The 17,350-nt window shown below is 34.2% G+C and overlaps 5 protein-coding genes across 5 annotated transcripts; 3 read left to right on the plus strand and 2 right to left on the minus strand.

The window, feature by feature from the left end:
* Positions 1 to 889: 889 nt before the first annotated feature.
* On the plus strand, positions 890 to 5,067 carry LOAG_01276 (serine/threonine protein kinase; the record flags this gene model as incomplete). The annotated part of the gene is made up of 8 exons (XM_003136815.1): positions 890 to 1,063; positions 2,865 to 2,950; positions 3,435 to 3,615; positions 3,911 to 4,039; positions 4,164 to 4,273; positions 4,346 to 4,427; positions 4,679 to 4,813; positions 5,017 to 5,067. 8 exons carry the CDS (start codon positions 890 to 892, stop codon positions 5,065 to 5,067), a joined length of 948 nt encoding a protein of 315 aa, XP_003136863.1.
* A 751-nt stretch (positions 5,068 to 5,818) lies between these two features.
* LOAG_01277 (hypothetical protein) lies at positions 5,819 to 6,194 on the minus strand (the record flags this gene model as incomplete). Its single annotated transcript, XM_003136816.1, has 2 exons — positions 5,819 to 5,951; positions 6,118 to 6,194. 2 exons carry the CDS (start codon positions 6,192 to 6,194, stop codon positions 5,819 to 5,821), a joined length of 210 nt encoding a protein of 69 aa, XP_003136864.1.
* Positions 6,195 to 7,001: 807 nt separating this feature from the next.
* On the minus strand, positions 7,002 to 8,224 carry LOAG_01278 (hypothetical protein; the record flags this gene model as incomplete). The annotated part of the gene is made up of 5 exons (XM_003136817.1): positions 7,002 to 7,106; positions 7,164 to 7,223; positions 7,882 to 7,950; positions 8,019 to 8,125; positions 8,191 to 8,224. The coding sequence occupies 5 exons, from the start codon at positions 8,222 to 8,224 to the stop codon at positions 7,002 to 7,004; spliced, it is 375 nt and encodes a 124-aa protein (XP_003136865.1).
* A 2,188-nt stretch (positions 8,225 to 10,412) lies between these two features.
* Positions 10,413 to 13,358, plus strand: LOAG_01279 (hypothetical protein; the record flags this gene model as incomplete). Its single annotated transcript, XM_003136818.1, has 9 exons — positions 10,413 to 10,502; positions 10,797 to 10,883; positions 11,039 to 11,140; positions 11,261 to 11,399; positions 11,696 to 11,792; positions 11,889 to 12,018; positions 12,241 to 12,363; positions 12,631 to 12,736; positions 13,036 to 13,358. 9 exons carry the CDS (start codon positions 10,413 to 10,415, stop codon positions 13,356 to 13,358), a joined length of 1,197 nt encoding a protein of 398 aa, XP_003136866.1.
* Positions 13,359 to 14,093: 735 nt separating this feature from the next.
* LOAG_01280 (DNA/pantothenate metabolism flavoprotein) lies at positions 14,094 to 16,676 on the plus strand (the record flags this gene model as incomplete). The annotated part of the gene is made up of 7 exons (XM_003136819.1): positions 14,094 to 14,162; positions 14,413 to 14,501; positions 14,752 to 14,876; positions 15,228 to 15,430; positions 15,580 to 15,699; positions 16,041 to 16,106; positions 16,497 to 16,676. 7 exons carry the CDS (start codon positions 14,094 to 14,096, stop codon positions 16,674 to 16,676), a joined length of 852 nt encoding a protein of 283 aa, XP_003136867.1.
* Between the last annotated feature and the right edge of the window lie 674 nt (positions 16,677 to 17,350).

Raw genomic sequence — 17,350 nt, forward strand, 5'->3', positions numbered from 1 at the left:
ATGTCTTGTTTTTTTTTTTCAAATTTTATTTGACCAAGAGAGGATAATGTAAGATTCTTTCACAGTCAGCTGAAATAACCGGAAATTAGCATTAAGACAGTTTTTGTATGCAGGTAGAGTTATTCGTGTTTATTTGAAAAACAAAGAAAACTTCATTTATCGTATGTGTTATAATTGGGGAGATGTCAGCACCCTATCTGTTTTAATTTTTCGTCGGATGGAGCATGTCAGTATGTGGAAAGTTTATTAATTGCCTTATAAAAAGTGTAAAATATAACTCATTTTTTTATGCTGAAGTAATAGGGTTCAGCACAATCAGCGTTATTTAATTACTCATTGGTTTATAGGTGTGGTTGATGTCGGGATTATTCACCGGTTGGGATCCTGAGCTCGCATAGGGTGTAACAAAGTGGTGATAAGTAATAATGTAGGACGTTTTATAATGTACACAAAATGTGTAGGAATTTTCCAAAAGTTGATGAGTGTTTAGCCCGGTCTTTTTGCAGTTATCTCACATAACTTGTAAAGTTGGCATTGTGGTCTGGGCTATGTATTTGCCTAGTGTTAAAGTGTCGGTTTAATGACTGTTGTTAAAGAAACGGTAGCTGACGGGGAATTTTCTACTCATATTAATAAAAATACTCGGAATCAAAAGTTGTATTTCTCTATGGAACATTAAGAGATAAGCTGCCAAGTTAAGAGATAAATTACATTAAGGGATAAGTTAGGTAATAATAAGTTCATTTCAAGGATATGCGGCGGTTAACGGAACTTCCATTACAACAGAGTGCGTTAATATATGAGCTTCTACTGCAATACAAATGATTTGTTTTACTTTCAAAATTTACGGTTCACACACTTTCAGTTCTGAAGTCTACTCGTGTCTCTAATGGAAGTTGCCCTAAGAAATGATAGTTTTTATGCAAGTTATGGGGAGTTTCGTTTATTGAATGAGCAAAGATCTAAGAAGGTTTTCGTTGGCATACGTCATTCTGATGGACGTTATGTGGCCGTGAAAGTGGAAGAAATTTTCAACAAAAGACGGACCGAAGCAGCAGGTCAGGTAGCTGATAACACTCGACTTTGATTCGTGTTTCAAGTAGGAGAATAAAACATAATAGAAAGAAACAATTCACTAATCTCCAAAACTCCACAAATAAATCATAACCAACTGGCAGTAAATCAATTTGGTAGTCGTCAAATAGTTTTGCTTTTGAATGAGGCTATCTTAATAGTTTACTTTTATTACAGAATAGTTTTATTACAGAATAGTAATTAAGTCAGCAAATTAGTGGTAATCACATTAATGATAATATTAAAACACAAGACAATATTTTTACCGTAATACGTTATTCTGATAAAATAATGCCTTTTGTTGGATTTTGTCCACACACAGAAGGCGGCATGATAATTGCCAAAGGATCTACGAAATAATTATGATGACTTTTTGTTTTTATCGTGGAAACTTTAATAAGACAATTAAGAAGATGCAGTTGAGCTAGTCCTAACAATTGCTTTTAACTTTATTGAAATTTCCGGTTGAAGATCACAACATGTGAGGACATACAAGAAGCAGTATGCTTCAGATACATTATGATCGTGCCACTTCTGGCTGCAAGTTTGGTGGGAACAAATAGTGATTACGTCTGACTTGGTAGAATCACTAACTTCTTCAATGTATTAAAAAACTTGATATATCGGATGTATTGAATGGGAGAGTTCCTCCTTGTCGCTGAAAAAGACATTGAATTCTTCGATTTGATGCTTAAGAGACTGAATGTTTCCAAAGCTATACAAGATTTTTAAAGAATAGGTTTCATTTGTAAGTGGAAAACATTTGAATAGGAACTATCTTGATGGTCGTGATACTCTCAGGCTATCTATGAACATGTTGGTGCAACAGTAGTTTGACCATTTATTGAGACTTAGATGAGTAAAGGAAAATTTTGCGATTGAGTGTTGCGTTTTATCACAGTGTGGAGAAACATTCCTGATTCATTTATGTTTTTCTAATCTTCATCAAAATATAATGAATGCTTAACCCTGTGAATGAACATTGTAGCTTATTTTACTTTGATCACTTTTTGAAGACAAGTGCAATTAAATAATTAGCACGTATGAAATTTGTAATTAGCACTTATGAGATTTGAGATTTATACTGAAGTAATTTCGTAAGTGCTAATAATGAGATAATTAGCACCTAGAGATCACTCCAGATGTTTTGATATTTCTTAATGGAACTACTGATAAAGATTTAAAGTATTGCTTGCGGCATCGTTTGCAACTACGTCAACCATTGCGGTCTGAATTGCAGATATGATATTCCACTGTAAAATTCACGTAAATAATTGAGTAGTAATGTCATAAATATATTCTTTGTTAAGCTATTGAATACAAATATTAGTACTAAAATTTTAATCAGTAAAGGCATGGAATGAAACAGATGACATCTTTATCCACTCTTACTCGAATTTTCATGACCTGATCTCTATCACAACCTATAAGATCTCTACCTATGGGATGTTAGTTTAGTTGTTTGATTTTGAAGTTTAATTTTGAAGACTTCTTGATGGTTACCAGGTGTTCAGTTATAAATTCAACTTTGTTTTTCCTTTTTTCCGCATCTGGTCGTTGTTTGCTTTTATATTTGCTATAAATAATACTTCTTAACTTTTCCTTGGCCTTTCTTGACGTTGGACTCGTCTCACCTGCTATCAGTTGATGTGTTGAAAGCTTAATTTCCACTTTTTTCTTTCAAATTTTCATTCTCATGATTGATTATTAAGAAAGATTTCTAATTATTCTATTGAAAGTAAACTACATTGTATGAGTAGATGCATTGTTTCTTCATATTGTAATTACAGTACAACAAGGGAGAAAGGAATAATTTGGAACAGGAGCATGCTGTTTACAGAAATCTTCACGGGAGAGGAACACCACATGTTTACTGGTGAGATTTTAAATTTGAACTAGTTTGGCATAGATTAGGAGTAATGTTACATATGACTTGCCATTCAGGAGATTCATTTTTAAGTATTTTAACTTCCCTGCATATGAACTATATTTCATGCTCACGGAATCACCAAAATTCTTCATTTCATCTTTCTCCGTTTTCGTTTCAAGCACTCTCCACTTTTTCTCTCTGTTAGCAATCACTTGATATGGTACTGATGAAATTACTACCATTCAGCATTCCGTCATCTCCACCTGTTATCATTAAAAGGCGCATAATACGTATTGTAACAGCGACTTGATACATGCTTACTCATCCTTCTCAATAGTGAAGTAACGAGTAGTATGTATCAAAGATATTGGTGCTTCACACTGAAGGTAACGGATGCAGATATGGTTAGTTTCCGTCCATAATGAAAAAAAACATATTAAGTATGAAATAGGATCTGAATGTGATTAGTAAATATCATTGCTTTTTTCAGGTTTGGAAGAGTTGATGGATGCAAGGCAATGGTTATGGATCTCACTGGTCCTGCACTGGAAGAGCTTTTCATCTACTGCAACCGACGATTTAGTTTGAAAACAGTTCTAATGCTTGCTGATCAAATGTTAGATCGAATACAGACTCTCCACGATGCGGGTTATGTTCATCGCGATCTTACTGTATGACTTTTTTAATCCTAAATAGCTACTCTTTATTATGATTCTTGACTTAAATATGACTTAACTTTGTGAGAGATAGAACCACTTTTTTCTTTCCGTGAAACAATGACCAAAGTAATTTGTTATCGCCGTTATTAAAAAATGACTGATGAATCGAATGACTGGTGAACCGAGCAGTTGTTGACTCAAAGGTGCTTTTGTGCTTTTAAAATCAATTTATCAAGTTACACTTTCGGTTATGGTCATTTATTCCGCAATAATACTCATATCAAGATAAGTGTAATAAGTTTTTCAGTCAGATACTTTTGTGGTGGGGATCGAAGAGAATATCGCTAAAGTTTACTTAGTAACTATGAAATTGGCATCGAAATATATTAAAATCTCTGGTGGATGTCGCAAACATATTCCGTATGGAGAGAATATAGTAGGTTAATAGTTGTAGCATCTTTCGTAAAGTTATGAACTCTTTGAAGGTTAGTTTTAAAGGACGTTTAAATGTTATTTGATTCTGAGAATTTAAGAAAAATTATCATGCTCTATAATTTCAGGAATTTTTTGGTTCATCTTATTTTGCATCTCTTAACAGACATTTAGGCACAGTTGCATCCAGACGAGATGATCTAGAATCTTATATATATATACTTTTATATTTTCTCAAGTAAGTTAATCAGTGAACTCGAAATTATTGCAAAATATTTTCCTTTCTGTTTTTGTGTAGAAACAGCTTCAGAGGGAATTTGCCTTGGCAAATATATGGAAACTCGAACGAACTTGAACAGGTTTTGAAAATCAAAACATCGACTTCAATAGAGGTTAGTTTTTCCTTAAACATCGAGGTTGAAATCAGCATCTGCTAAATGTCAGTTAAGATTTACTTTGTGAAATTCATTAAAAGTTATTCCTGACAAACTGTTCAAATTATATCAATGTCTAATCAGGTTACAAACTTTTATTGGCCATCTATAATAGTGGAAGAATCATCTCCACAATATTCAATTACCCGTTCTTTTGGAATCGAATGTTAAAAGCTACATTCGATTATCTCTCATTCCATTTGCTGCAGACTCTTTGTCATGGATTGCCGACTGAGTTCGCAACAGTGCTCAATTACTGCCGTACCTTGAAATTTGAAGATAAACCTGATTATTTGTTTATTCGGCAACTCTTCCGCGACTTATTCAATTCGTTGACCTATAAAGTATTGCTTGTTGTGTTCAACCAACATCTTTTTCACCAATTTAACGGATCATTCATATGATTTTTCTAAACTTTTCAAGAAATTGCACTGCAAAAATACTATGGAAAGTTAAGAATTTCAAAGAAATTCTTCAATATTCATTAGACGGAAAGTGGATTCCCGAATATTTGTTGGTATATATTAGTAGTTATCACTTTTTTCAGGAAGATTGGAATTTTGATTGGATGTCGCGTTATTGTTCAAAGCAACACTGAATAAGTCTTCTTGAACTAGATATTTCACTCCATTCGTTCGAAATTTTTGTTTTATTTAATAATAAAATATGTGTTTCTTAAATAATAAACACACAAATAACATTCATTGCAAACATAGAAACATATGCCTTTAAGCTGAGACAATCCCTAGCGAAATATTTTGCATCAACAAATAAGTTTGAAACTTTCCACGTGTCATATACTTTTTCGTACTCTTATTAATCCTTTGGATATATTGTAAACTCTTCACAGAAATTCTTGATATCACGCATTTATCTTTAGTTTACATCTAAAAATGAATTTCCATATAGTTTCATTGTATTTTTCGATTAGATTTTGCTCTGAAAGCATGAGTACTCTTTTCAAGGTTATGTTTTTTGAATGATCAGAAGATATTATTCATGGGAAGAATAATAAGTGTTAAGTCGATATCTCAATTATATAATGGTAGAAAGTATTAAGTGTGGAATCTAGACGTATCCCTAATCTCATCTCAAAATGTGATGTTAGGCTTGTTATTCCAAAAGAAAAACCCCTCAAGGCTTCGATGCAAATTGCCTCAATACACGGAACACACGGAACAAAACCAAACTGTAAAAGAAGAAGAGAGGAACTAAACGTAAAACATCCTCAAGAAACCTAGAAATATAAACATGAATTTGTTCTACTTTTGCTGAAAGCAACTAATCCCGTACTAGATGTTGATCAATGGATCTACCTTAATTTCATCTTCTTTTCGTTTCGAAGTGTCTTATGGTAAGGTAATTACGGATTCTGGTCCATTCACCGCTGAGTCTTTTTGTTGTGTATGTCGCTTTCTTCCACTTTTCGCAATAAATGCTACAACCGATTCGCAGTCAAAAATCACTTTGCAATAATGATTGCTGTAATTAATTGAGGTGGTAACACTGTTATGCAGAAAAATAATATCTCAGGAGTTGCCTCAGTTAATTGGAATTACGTAAAATTTTAAATTGATCTTGATTTCGAAATGTACTTTTTGAAACAACCAGCTCGAATGACATAATCTCTTGAAATATTAATACTTACTGTCGATACACCTGATACACCATCGCTAATACACCAACGCAAACAACGCCACGTACACCAAGCCACGCTTTAAACATTTGCGGTAAATTTATTTGATGCTATATTTTTCAAATATTCCAACATCAATTCATTATTGCTGTATATTTGCAATGCTTGTCAATGAAAAATGCTGTTTCTGGGTGTTCCGGTTTACTTAAGTAAAGGAGTTTCATGCGTGCTATTAATGGTTTATCACTTCCATATACAGTGGAAGTGATAGACCATTAATAGCACACACTCCAAAATCTGGAAAAACTCCTATAGCATTAATCAACTGTCGATGCTTTCAGTTTTGTAAGTAATGAGAGTGACTACTTGGAGTGGACGAAGGGTAGGATCATCAAGTAACCGGTTCAACTGTAGGAAAGGAAGAAGAAAGAAATATTTTTTCGGTGGTAGCGCTTATTTTGTTAAACTTTCTATAGCATTTTTCGTCTCTAATGTTGCTACCTTAGTCGGTTGTTTCGATCTCTCTAGCTCGCCGGATCCTTTCTTTGATATACGGATACTGCCATTGTATCAAAATAGTTCATATCGCTGGTGACAGAGAGGTTCCGTTCCATCTTTAAATCTCACTAAACAGTCCCAATCTCTATGTATTGTTTTAAAGAAATATTCTGACAGAAAAAAGGTGCTCCATTTCTGTGGGGTTTTCAGCTCAGAGATATGTGTGGTAGAAGACCGTAACGATGAGACTTGCTTTTGAGGAAAAATTAAAATTTTGGAATAAACAAGTGAAGAGAAGTTAAAGATAATTTAGTAAAACATCATTTTCGCTTATTGCCATTTGTCATTGAAAAAGAAGTTGCGACACTTCAGCTTTTGTTTTTTTTTCTTCGGTATGTCTAATAAGTTACAAAAAGTAAACGCTTCGTGTCCACTGTCTTCTCTTTCTCTCTTACTTGTTTTCGAGATTCTTCTGAACACAGTTGCTTCGCTGTCGATGTGTCCTACAAGTATCCAAAAAATTAGAAAATGATAATTTCTTGCACACTGACAAAATGTACGTACGATACGGATACGACGTCTACAACTTCTTGTGATGTTCGACGCTTTAAAATAAAAAGCTGAAAAAAAAGGGTTTATTTGATTTAATCTTGAAGACAACAAAATGTTTATAAGTTAGAGAACATGCAATTCTCTAATTCAATAAGCTCTCTAAATTGAAAGCAACATTAGTCTTTACCAATCTCTGAAAGCCTTCATCTTAAGATCTCGTAAATATGAATCCCGCAATCTCATTGTAAGACATTGACAGATTGGATTAATTTAGTAAAATTGTTCAAAACTCGTTATTTTGTTGATAAATCATCGAAGATGTTTGCGTTCCTGCAAATGGCATATGGTATTTATGAAGTTGTACAATTAATCTAAATGGTTTTACCTATTTCCTTATTTTCGTTACATAATACTAATTCATAGTCAAAAATACTTCATAAATAAGATAATGCGCTAAAGAAGAAATCTATTTTGCAATCTGAATTATGAGCATGATAGCTTAGAATTGAAACTTTTCTAGGTGGTACTGATGCTTCGAAAAAGAATCTTGTGATTTTTTGCAAACGCAAATATCTTACAATGATTCTCGTCAAAATTTAATCTGATCAAAAATAAAAGATGTGCGAGTGAAAATGGAAGAGGGAGATAAAGAATCGGAAGGCATGATCTATGAAGGATTAGTAGAAGATAATAGATTAAATTGAGACATAGCAAGAACCTTCTAACAAATGCTTCCTTTGCCTTATCAGGAGCATTTGGACTAATGATTGGTTCATTAGATGTGCTTGATTTCTTCTGAAATATAGACTGTAACACAAATAGCACATGTTTTGTCAAAACATTTGCGTAATGTATAGAAAAACCCGATTAGATTCAAAAATGTCAGAATAGTGCGCAATTAGTCCAACGGAAAGGTTGTCGAAGTTAACCAAGCCATGCTTTACTAGGTATGAGATTTGCATGTTTTTCACTGTATGAATTTAATTCCTCATATGAAAGATGCAGGAAATCTAGAAATTTTACCTTTTTAAAAACTTATCAACCGTATTTCCAGTTCCGGCTCTACCATGTCTGAAATGTTTTGCGTAATGTATAGAAAAACCCGATTCTACGGCTCTACCATGTCTGAAATGGAGTGATCATCATCGGTTCTGATTTTTCAGCTCAACTGAAAAGGACTCTGCACCGTGAGGAAACATATGACACAACTTGGTTGATTTTATTTAATTTAAAAATAAATTAGCCAAATTACAAGTTATTGATAAAGAATAAGTACTCGAGTCGATGGAATGATGTTAAATTATTATACATCAGGACAATAGATGCTTCTAAAAACGAATCAGTTTCAAATAAATTCAATGATTATTTCACACATTTGTTGTATTTATGTTTTAAATGAGATATATCAAAATGGTGTTCCTGAACGTATATCAAAGAACGTCAAACTGGCGGGAATACACGAAACATAACATTCGTTGTTGCTGACAATTCTGTCCTCTTTACCGATCGATAATGGAGGGCATTGAAAGTATCTATCTGTTGAATGTATTCTTACAAATCAGTGAATTAAGCTTTTAGAGGTGACTTCTGAGGAACTGTCTTAAAAAAGGAAATTTTTGAAAATATTATGTAGCGGATGGTGTCGCTGATGGCGTACCCGACGTAACTCAATGGTAGTGGTTTACAGGCTTTTCTCTGATATTTGAAATAATTTGTGTCAATTTTCTTAGTAGTGTCCCAGCATTGCATTAAGAGCCAAATAATTTTGATTAAACCAAGTACAATTTGTAATGAAGAGTAGGAGTCAGTGGTAAGGCGGGGGAGGATCCATTCCTTCATTTAGTTTAATTGATGACATAATGAGGAATGACTGAAAAACTTACTTTTCGAAAGTATGCAAATTTTGCGACAGGTTTCAATGTTGCGCTTACTTGTTAAAAACTGTTGGCGCAAATTTGTCGGTAGAAGAATCTTCTAGTCTGCAAACAAAAATTCTGTCTACTTCTCACGAATTCCAAATCATTTTTATAGATTCACATTTAAAAGAATTAACTCATTAAGTTTGCGTGCCATCGAATTTCTCGTTCCTCCTCTTCTTTTTCTTGTTCCTTTAATGAGCAATGCTGTGTTAATTGTTACATGAGAAGTTCAAAGGTTATAATAAATGCTACCTTAAACATATCTCAAATAAATTTATAAAACAAAAAAGAATTTTCAATCTACTGAAGAGAAGAAAGAAATACTGCTTAGAGGTGAAACTGAGCAACGCGAGCAAAAGATGAATTAACAAAAGCTGAAAATATAAAAGGCAGGAACAGGAATGACATCAAAATCTCTTGATTTTAATGAAACAAAATAGCGCCAATATTTTGTACAGGTATGGAGAAGTGAATAGTCTTCCGGAGGTAGGTTCTGATGAAGCGTGTATCCGTTTATCTGGAAAGTTTTAGAAAACAAATTAGTTTTACCCGAATATGACGACAGTAAATTAGTAAATTTAGTCCCAGCATATTTTGAATTTGCGGAAAAACTGATGCAACCTTCCGGAAGTTGTTTATCATTTCGTCTCTGATAAGAAGTAATTGAACCTACTCTCCCTGATTCTCTTTACTTTTTTGTTGTTTTTCATTTGGAACTCTTCGACGAAATGTTCCACTGCAGGCAACTTTTTCGACGCTATAAAATGTTCCGATTTTTTATTTTTAGCAAATTCATTTTTCTACAACATATAAAGATATTTCTAAGAACAGACTTCCATAAAGCTGTCAGTTTCTTCTTTCTCCTTCTTTCCTCTTTTAGTATTCATGTTGATTACTTTGATTCCAGCAATCATATCTCGGTTGGAAATGGGCTGCGTTCACGTACTAGGAACGTATTCTTCCAGATTTAAAGCAAAACTGGAAGATATTTTGGAGTAGAAGATATAGCCAAATGACTCGATCAATCAATATGTGAATTATAGGGAATTCAAATCTGTTTTTCTGGATATCCTGTTCTAGATTAGGGCTACAAGTATTGAGCATCGAATAGTCAAGTGAGGAGGGGAAGAGATCAGAGATGCGAGTTCAATTAACATCTCAAATTCAGCTTACTATTAAAAGAAGGGATCAGCTGAACACGACTACCTTGCCCGAACTCAACCGAAAATTGAACCTACGGCTATCGACCTGACACTTTTATGCAATCAAAGGAAAATTGTGTTATTGAAAACTGTTGAGACATCAAAATTCGCAAAGCGATCCCGTTGCGTTTCATTTATGATTGTTGTTGGTTTAAAAGTTGGTGGAGGAGGGACGTGTGGAGGAAGCAGTTGGTGGTTGAGACTAGGTCCATGGTGTATTTGTAAAGTATTTTTGAGTTGAGTATTCCAGGGTCACCAACGATCGCCATGTTTCGACATCCACCTCCGCGACCGTCAAGTCAGGCATGTCATTTTCCTTCGCATCATCTTTTATGCTTTTTTAGTTTAGAAATAAGTTTTTTCGTTTAAGAACGCAATTAAAAAAGTAGTTAAAAAAAACTTTTTGATTGCTGTAAAAACTACGGGAAATAAACTTGAAACTTTTTTGTCGGAAAGAAAACAGGCAGGAGACCGTTGATGTTGTTCCTTCGTATTACTAAGAGGCTGTATTTACTTTCAGAATGACAGCAATTCGCTTAAACCACCGAAACCACCAGATCGTCCATTGGTTCCCTACATGAGATTCAGTCGAAAAATGTGGGCCAAAGTAAGGATGTTTGCTAGAAACTTCACATTCCTGGTGCCAAGTCATTTTATATATTTCACTCTGTCCTTTGATATTAGCGAATTTTTCTTCGTGTATCTTTTCTAACGGTCCTCTGGTAAATAGATGGTAACTTATTTGGAAAAACATTCATTTAGGTGCGCGCTGAAAATCCAGACAGTCAGTTATGGGATATCGGGAAAGTGATTGGCCAGATGTGGCGAGATGCCCCGGAATCGGAAAAAGCTATATATCATCAGGTTGTTTGCTATAAAGTTTCTGTTTCTATCTCCAGTGTTTTACCTAATGAGCAGTAATACACGATTAAAGTTCGATTTTTGTTTGTTCAAGTTTCAGTTCATAAGTTTCCATTTTTGAAGGAATATGACATTGAACGACAAGAATATGAGAAGGCGTTGAAAGCTTATCATAACTCGGCTGCTTATCAACAATATTTGTCAGCAAAAAATCGAGCAAAAGTCGTCGACAAATCAAACACAGTTGGGGGTGTAATTGCTGGTTAGATAATTTGGCTAGCTACCAGTTTTTCTGACTTCTGCTAAGTTTTCTTTGCTAGAAATTTCTGACTTTATAGTCGAGCGAAAAATCAATTTAGAGTATGAAGTACTATCGCATATTCAATTCATACTGACTTATTGCCGAAAACTGTCGGAAATGCCAGGATGTCGAAAATTTTTTGCGTAGTGGAATGACGAAGAAGTTATTGGAAGTTGAGTTGCCGCAATGGAGTTCATAAGCCAATCAGTTTACAAAGATAAATTATCATTCGCTCATTGAGTTAATACAGTTTGCAGCTAGTCGCGGACGTTTGGATACAGGAGGCGTCGTTATTCAGCCAGTGGAAGATGAAGAACTCGGTGATCTATCTTCTCGCCGAATTGCTGCCGTTAGGTTTGTAGGTTTCTGGAACTTAACTGGTGACCGTTCCTGGGAGTAAAGGTAGTTAGTTAATCTAAAACGTAATATATTGTTTATTTTTTGTTACAGATTCGATCGAAATCATCGCCTCATAGCGGATCTTTTTAGTGGCAACGTTGTTACTGATACTCGAACGGTTCTTGCTCAGAATCGCATCGAAATGCTAAAGAAACAAGCGACTTCATTGGCTCTGCACCAAGTAAATTTCAGTAATGCGTGTGTTATCTTCGGTTTTTTTTTTAGAAATGTATTCAGCGATTCTCTATGGTGCCGTCTCTTAAGTAAAGACCTCCTATTATTCTGAAACGAATTCTATCATACCTGAATTGTGAAAATAAGGTTACCACCTCATGTTTTTTCAGAGCAGTAATCGGCATTACTAGTTGAATGAAACTTAATAATTCCAGCAGTAAAGTTTCAGGGTAAGCTTGAAGAGGAACTCAAGAAACTGAGCGAGATTTTTCAAACCAAAAAGCGTTCAATGGAAATTGCATCAGAAGAATTTGCAGCAAAATTGAAAAAAGTGTGTGAAGAAAAACCTCAGGTCAGTAGTCATCAAATGTTTCTTTACTGTCCGTCATTCTTCATTTTTAATTTCTACAAACTCCGGAGATGTTCAAAAATGATAAAGTAGTTTTAGATGAATACATTCAAACTTTTTATTGTTTGGATTCTTTAAGAAATCGAATTTATAATTCAGTTTAAAATCGATGGATTTTGTAGTTTCTCTTACATTTTATAATCCAAAGAAAGGTGTCCTGAGGGAAACTGATTGTATATACTTTGTTCTGCATAGGGAAACTATTTACAGCTCGATGAAGCAAAATATGCATCTATGGTCGGTGATTGGTCGGAGAAGTTACTGAATGCATATGAAGACTACAAAGTTAAACAGGAAGCATTGCGTGCAAAGCAAAGTAAGTTGTGTTTCTAATACTATTCGGAAATCTCAAGTAGTCGAAACAGCATATTTCATTAGCTAAAAATAGAACACGCTTAAAATTTTATGAACAAGTCTTCTCTTCCGTTGTTCCTACAAATACTGATACTCAATACAGAAGAGGTGGTGAAAGCTCAGTTTGAATTGAACAATTTCGGCTAAACATCACTGATCATAACTTAATGTTCTATCAAGTCAAATGTTAAAACCGATTTGATTTAATGTTACATGTAGAAATTGAATGGACCGAAAATTCCTTTGTTTCATCTTTTTCAGTAGTAGAACGAGAGCAGCTAGCAGAAGAGACACCAATATTGTATCGTCTAACTGTAGGCGATTCATCTCCTTCACCCAAGAATAAATCAACCGATGAAGTACAATCGCCGCAGTTAATAACTACTGAACATCAACAGCATGCGATTAATACTGTTGCCGCTTCTGCTGATGTCGACATTTTATCTACTACTTCATCAAAAAGCGCCATTAATGCGGCGACTGATGAAGAAACCGAAAAACTAGCACAAGGTCATCACCCAGAGAGCAGTAAGGAAGCGTCGATCGGTCCGCCAACTTTAGAAGTATCAGGAGAGATTTCTTGACCTTGCCATGTTGGAAATAAAAAGTATAAAAGTGAAAAAGTAAGGTTAATGAGATCCTTGCTTTGTAAAAGATTTTCTTTGAGTTTGAAGAAAATTTTTTCTTATTTCTGTAATTGAAGAATAACAAATCCACTGCGAAATACGCTTACAGAGATAACTTGTCGGAATTGCTATAGCTTGCAACTAACACGTTCTAAAAAAGAGCATGCCCGAAGTATGCCTGAAAGGCAGTTTTATATTTTGTGTTGTTTCTCATTATATATGTATAAAATATGTTCAGATGTTTATTTGTGAACTTAGAGAAGTTTTGACTGATGGGAAGTTCACAAGTTAATGCTGTTACTTTTTCGCTAAAACAGTTGAATTTTTCTTTAGACTTGGAGAATTTATTCTTTTACCTCATTTCATCTCTTTGAGTTGAGTGCATTAGTGCCCTTTGTAGAGGATGTGTCACACTTAAGAAATTTGAGTAAATTTTTGGACATAATAAATAAAATTGATCGTTCGTGACTGAGAGGATCTCACGGAATTAGAAATCCCACTGCTTCGGTAGGATTTATCATTTGATTAAAGATTCAAGTTTTTATCGCGTGAAAGTTTTTTCCTAATAAATAGAATGAAAATGGGAGGTAGGAAGCAGAAAATAATTAAAAGATAACCAGTACTCGAAAACGGATCTCATGGACCTGTGACACCTTGATGTTCATTTTCTCGAAAATATCCGATATATGAACAATGGTATCTGTCGATTCTTTAATTGATGATTTTGTTCGGCAAAACTCAAGGAAACTTGTCTTAATTACGGTTAGCTTTTGAATTCCGACCTGTGTTTCAACCACTGTTTCATAGATTCCTTGAATTTTTGTTTAACGGAATATTTCAGCAGACTAATTCTTTAAAACTCTAATCTTAAGAACTTAAGCTTGAGGATGTGATATCAAAATTGATAAGTAAAAAATGCTAGTACCATTGATTCAACACTAGTCGGCAGATGAGGAATTAGGTTTGGGGTTCCTTTATATGTATATGTAATTTATTGCTGGAACTGTTATAGAGTGGTGGTACCAGAGTACCATTGGAAAAAAAGGTGGTTCGATATATTGACAATTTTTCTATGGGTACACGAGGTGCTGCTAGTGCTGAGTGAGTCCTTTTGGTGTATTTTATAATGAGGGCCAAAGGCAAATTTTCAGGTCTTTGTTTCTGTTTTTGTTTTTAAACAATTTTAATTTAATTATAAATGCAATCGTAGTTATGCATATGTATAATGCAGATTCATTTATCTCAAGTAACTCACAGACCGTCGGTATTGCAATACTGCTGCTCGGAATGCTGTGTTCTCTCGAGGGGAACTTTTCATCTAGACAGTTTAATCGATAATAGTTAATTTCAGGTATTTCTTGATGAAAGGCTATGCTGTGATATTTTTTCACCGAGATAATTCTCTGAAGCCTTTCAGACGAAAGTTCTGTAATTTATTTGATCACCTAGTTGTGAATAACTCAGGCAAGATCGAAGGTTTGTTAATCATATTGCTTTACATTCTTTTCCTTATAATTGATGGAAATCATGTCGGTATGTAGGTCTAAGCATAATGTATTTTAAAGTAGATTTCATGATATCCATCTCTTGTTTGATTATCCCCTTTTATTAGATGATATAGAAATAATTAACCCACTGTCCAGAGTTGAAATAATACGGAGTTACTGCTGCCTTTCTTCACAAAAAAGTTCCCCAGGATAACAAAAATATGATTTCGAACTTATTTCGTAAAACTTTCCGGGTGTCGGAAATTGTGTTTGTATTCATAATTTACTCTTCATAAGGTTCTCAAGACTCAGAAGATTTAAATGTTCCACTAAATTGCAGTTCAAAATATGCCGGGTTTATTAGAAGCATTGACGTTAAATAGTGAGCTTTCTGATCGTCTCCTGATGATATCATTCGTTGACGTATCCGCGTATCTGATGACTCTCGAAATGATTTGCCTGCGTCTTCGGTCTTTGGGTTCTTCTCTTCTGATTTATCTTGCCGCTGCTGTTTCGGATTTTTATATATCCGAGGAGAATTTAGTACCTATTTCCGATTTTTCATATCGCTGATTTAAAATCACTCATTACCAACTTGTAATTGTAACTTTGGTTCATTCTTCAAGTGCAAGAAGGAAAACAACATTTCTGGAACGTTTAGTTTCTGGAACGAATTTCAAACATCATTTCAGCCAGAACACAAAATTCATTCAAATCAAGGAAGTTTGCAATTGTCGCTCAATATTGTTCCTAAAATTTTGCAAAAACTGGTTAGAGATATTGTGCCAAAAGCATTCGTCGTTTCGTTTAAGGTACTTGTTTCATTTATAGACCTATCATGAAAACTTATGGGAAGACCGGAAGAGCTTGGTCATTTCTATTACCAATCAAATTATCACATACTGAATAGCAAAATTTAAAGTTTAAAGCGCTGCACCCTATTTTGTGTTTAAACACACTGTAGCTTAAGCTCACATTCATCTAACTTAAGGATGGAGCTATTTCAACAAATCGCATATTCTCTAATTTAGGAGTGGAGTATGTATTAGTTCATAATTTAGCGATCAGTCGTCCCACCTCAATTATTAGTATAATATTAAGCGCGGTGGTTTCAAAAATTTTTTGCATGTTTTGATGAATATTCAATTTTTAGCTGGAAACTGATGAAACGGTATTGGTTAGTAAAGCGCGTCAGGCACTGCAGAATTACGGACATCAGGTGAATCGATCCCATTAAAGATCTGAAATGATTTTAAGGGATTCTGTAGAAATGTAGATGAATATCCCGGCTGGTGCGACAGTCTTATGAATTTACGACTTCACAAGCCTTTATGTTGAACTACTGCTAGAATAAGTTTGAAATGACGATAACTACTTGATACCTTGATACCTTTCATCTCTAATTACTCAAAATGCCAGAATTTTCTGAAAAGATACACATGAACAAAGGCTGTAAATGGAAATCGAATTTCAGGCAAAATGGATCAATAAAACTATTACTGTTGTTGGAAGAATACACTTAGACATTATCATTCATTGATCATCTGATTATTATATCTTGAGTTTATTCATTTTTTACTAATTAAAACATACAGCATATTTATTGCAGTTAGTAATTGGAAATATACTGGATACAAGGAAAGAGCGAGTAATATTTGTCAGTAATGGTGATAAAGAGGAGACAATATGCTTGAACGATGAACAAAAAGCTGCAGGTGTTGAAATCGAACAATCGATTGTTGACAAACTTGTTGAGATGCATGACAAATTATTACTTAACATAAAATAACAAGGTAGTAAGAATGATGTACTTCGTCTAAAAAACTAGAAAAAAAAATAGAAAATGGGCTGAACTGGTTGTGTGTGTTCTATTTTTTTTAACTTGAGACTGCACATTTCCTGAATTTATTTTCTAAGTAAAGGTTCTGGTTAAGGTTTCTCAAAGTTATAATTCCAGGCTGAATTTTGGAGACGTTCTGGTGGTCCCTTCATTTAAATATGACATAAAATCAATTAAACAATGTAATAGGGAACCCAGGATTTATTGAAGAAAATCTCAAATAAAGAATGAGAGATCCCACCAATAATCTCTAGCTCCATTTTCTGTCATAATCTCAGGCTTGTGCAGGAGTTGGATTGATGAATAGTAAACGAGTGTACTACTTCAAAAAATTTCGATCAAGTAATTTTGTTGCGAAGTTGTGAATTATTTTAAGGTATGTTATTGTTTACGAGATGCGACGTGACTCACAAAAATAAGCATGACTTTAGGGAAATTCTGAATATTCCAGAAGTAAAATTCAAATACCATTAAACAGCTACTGCAGCGCCCTGAAAATAAAAAAAATTTAGAACTGTGAAAGTAGGATAAGCACGGCAAAGTTTATAAATTGTTAGTATATTCTGAACTTCACCCTTGTTAATGGTTCGGAAGAAGAATGTAGTAATGATTAACAAAAAAGA

The sequence above is a fragment of the Loa loa genome (assembly GCF_000183805.2).
Source record: "Loa loa unplaced genomic scaffold supercont3.15, whole genome shotgun sequence".
Taxonomy (NCBI): domain Eukaryota; kingdom Metazoa; phylum Nematoda; class Chromadorea; order Rhabditida; family Onchocercidae; genus Loa; species Loa loa.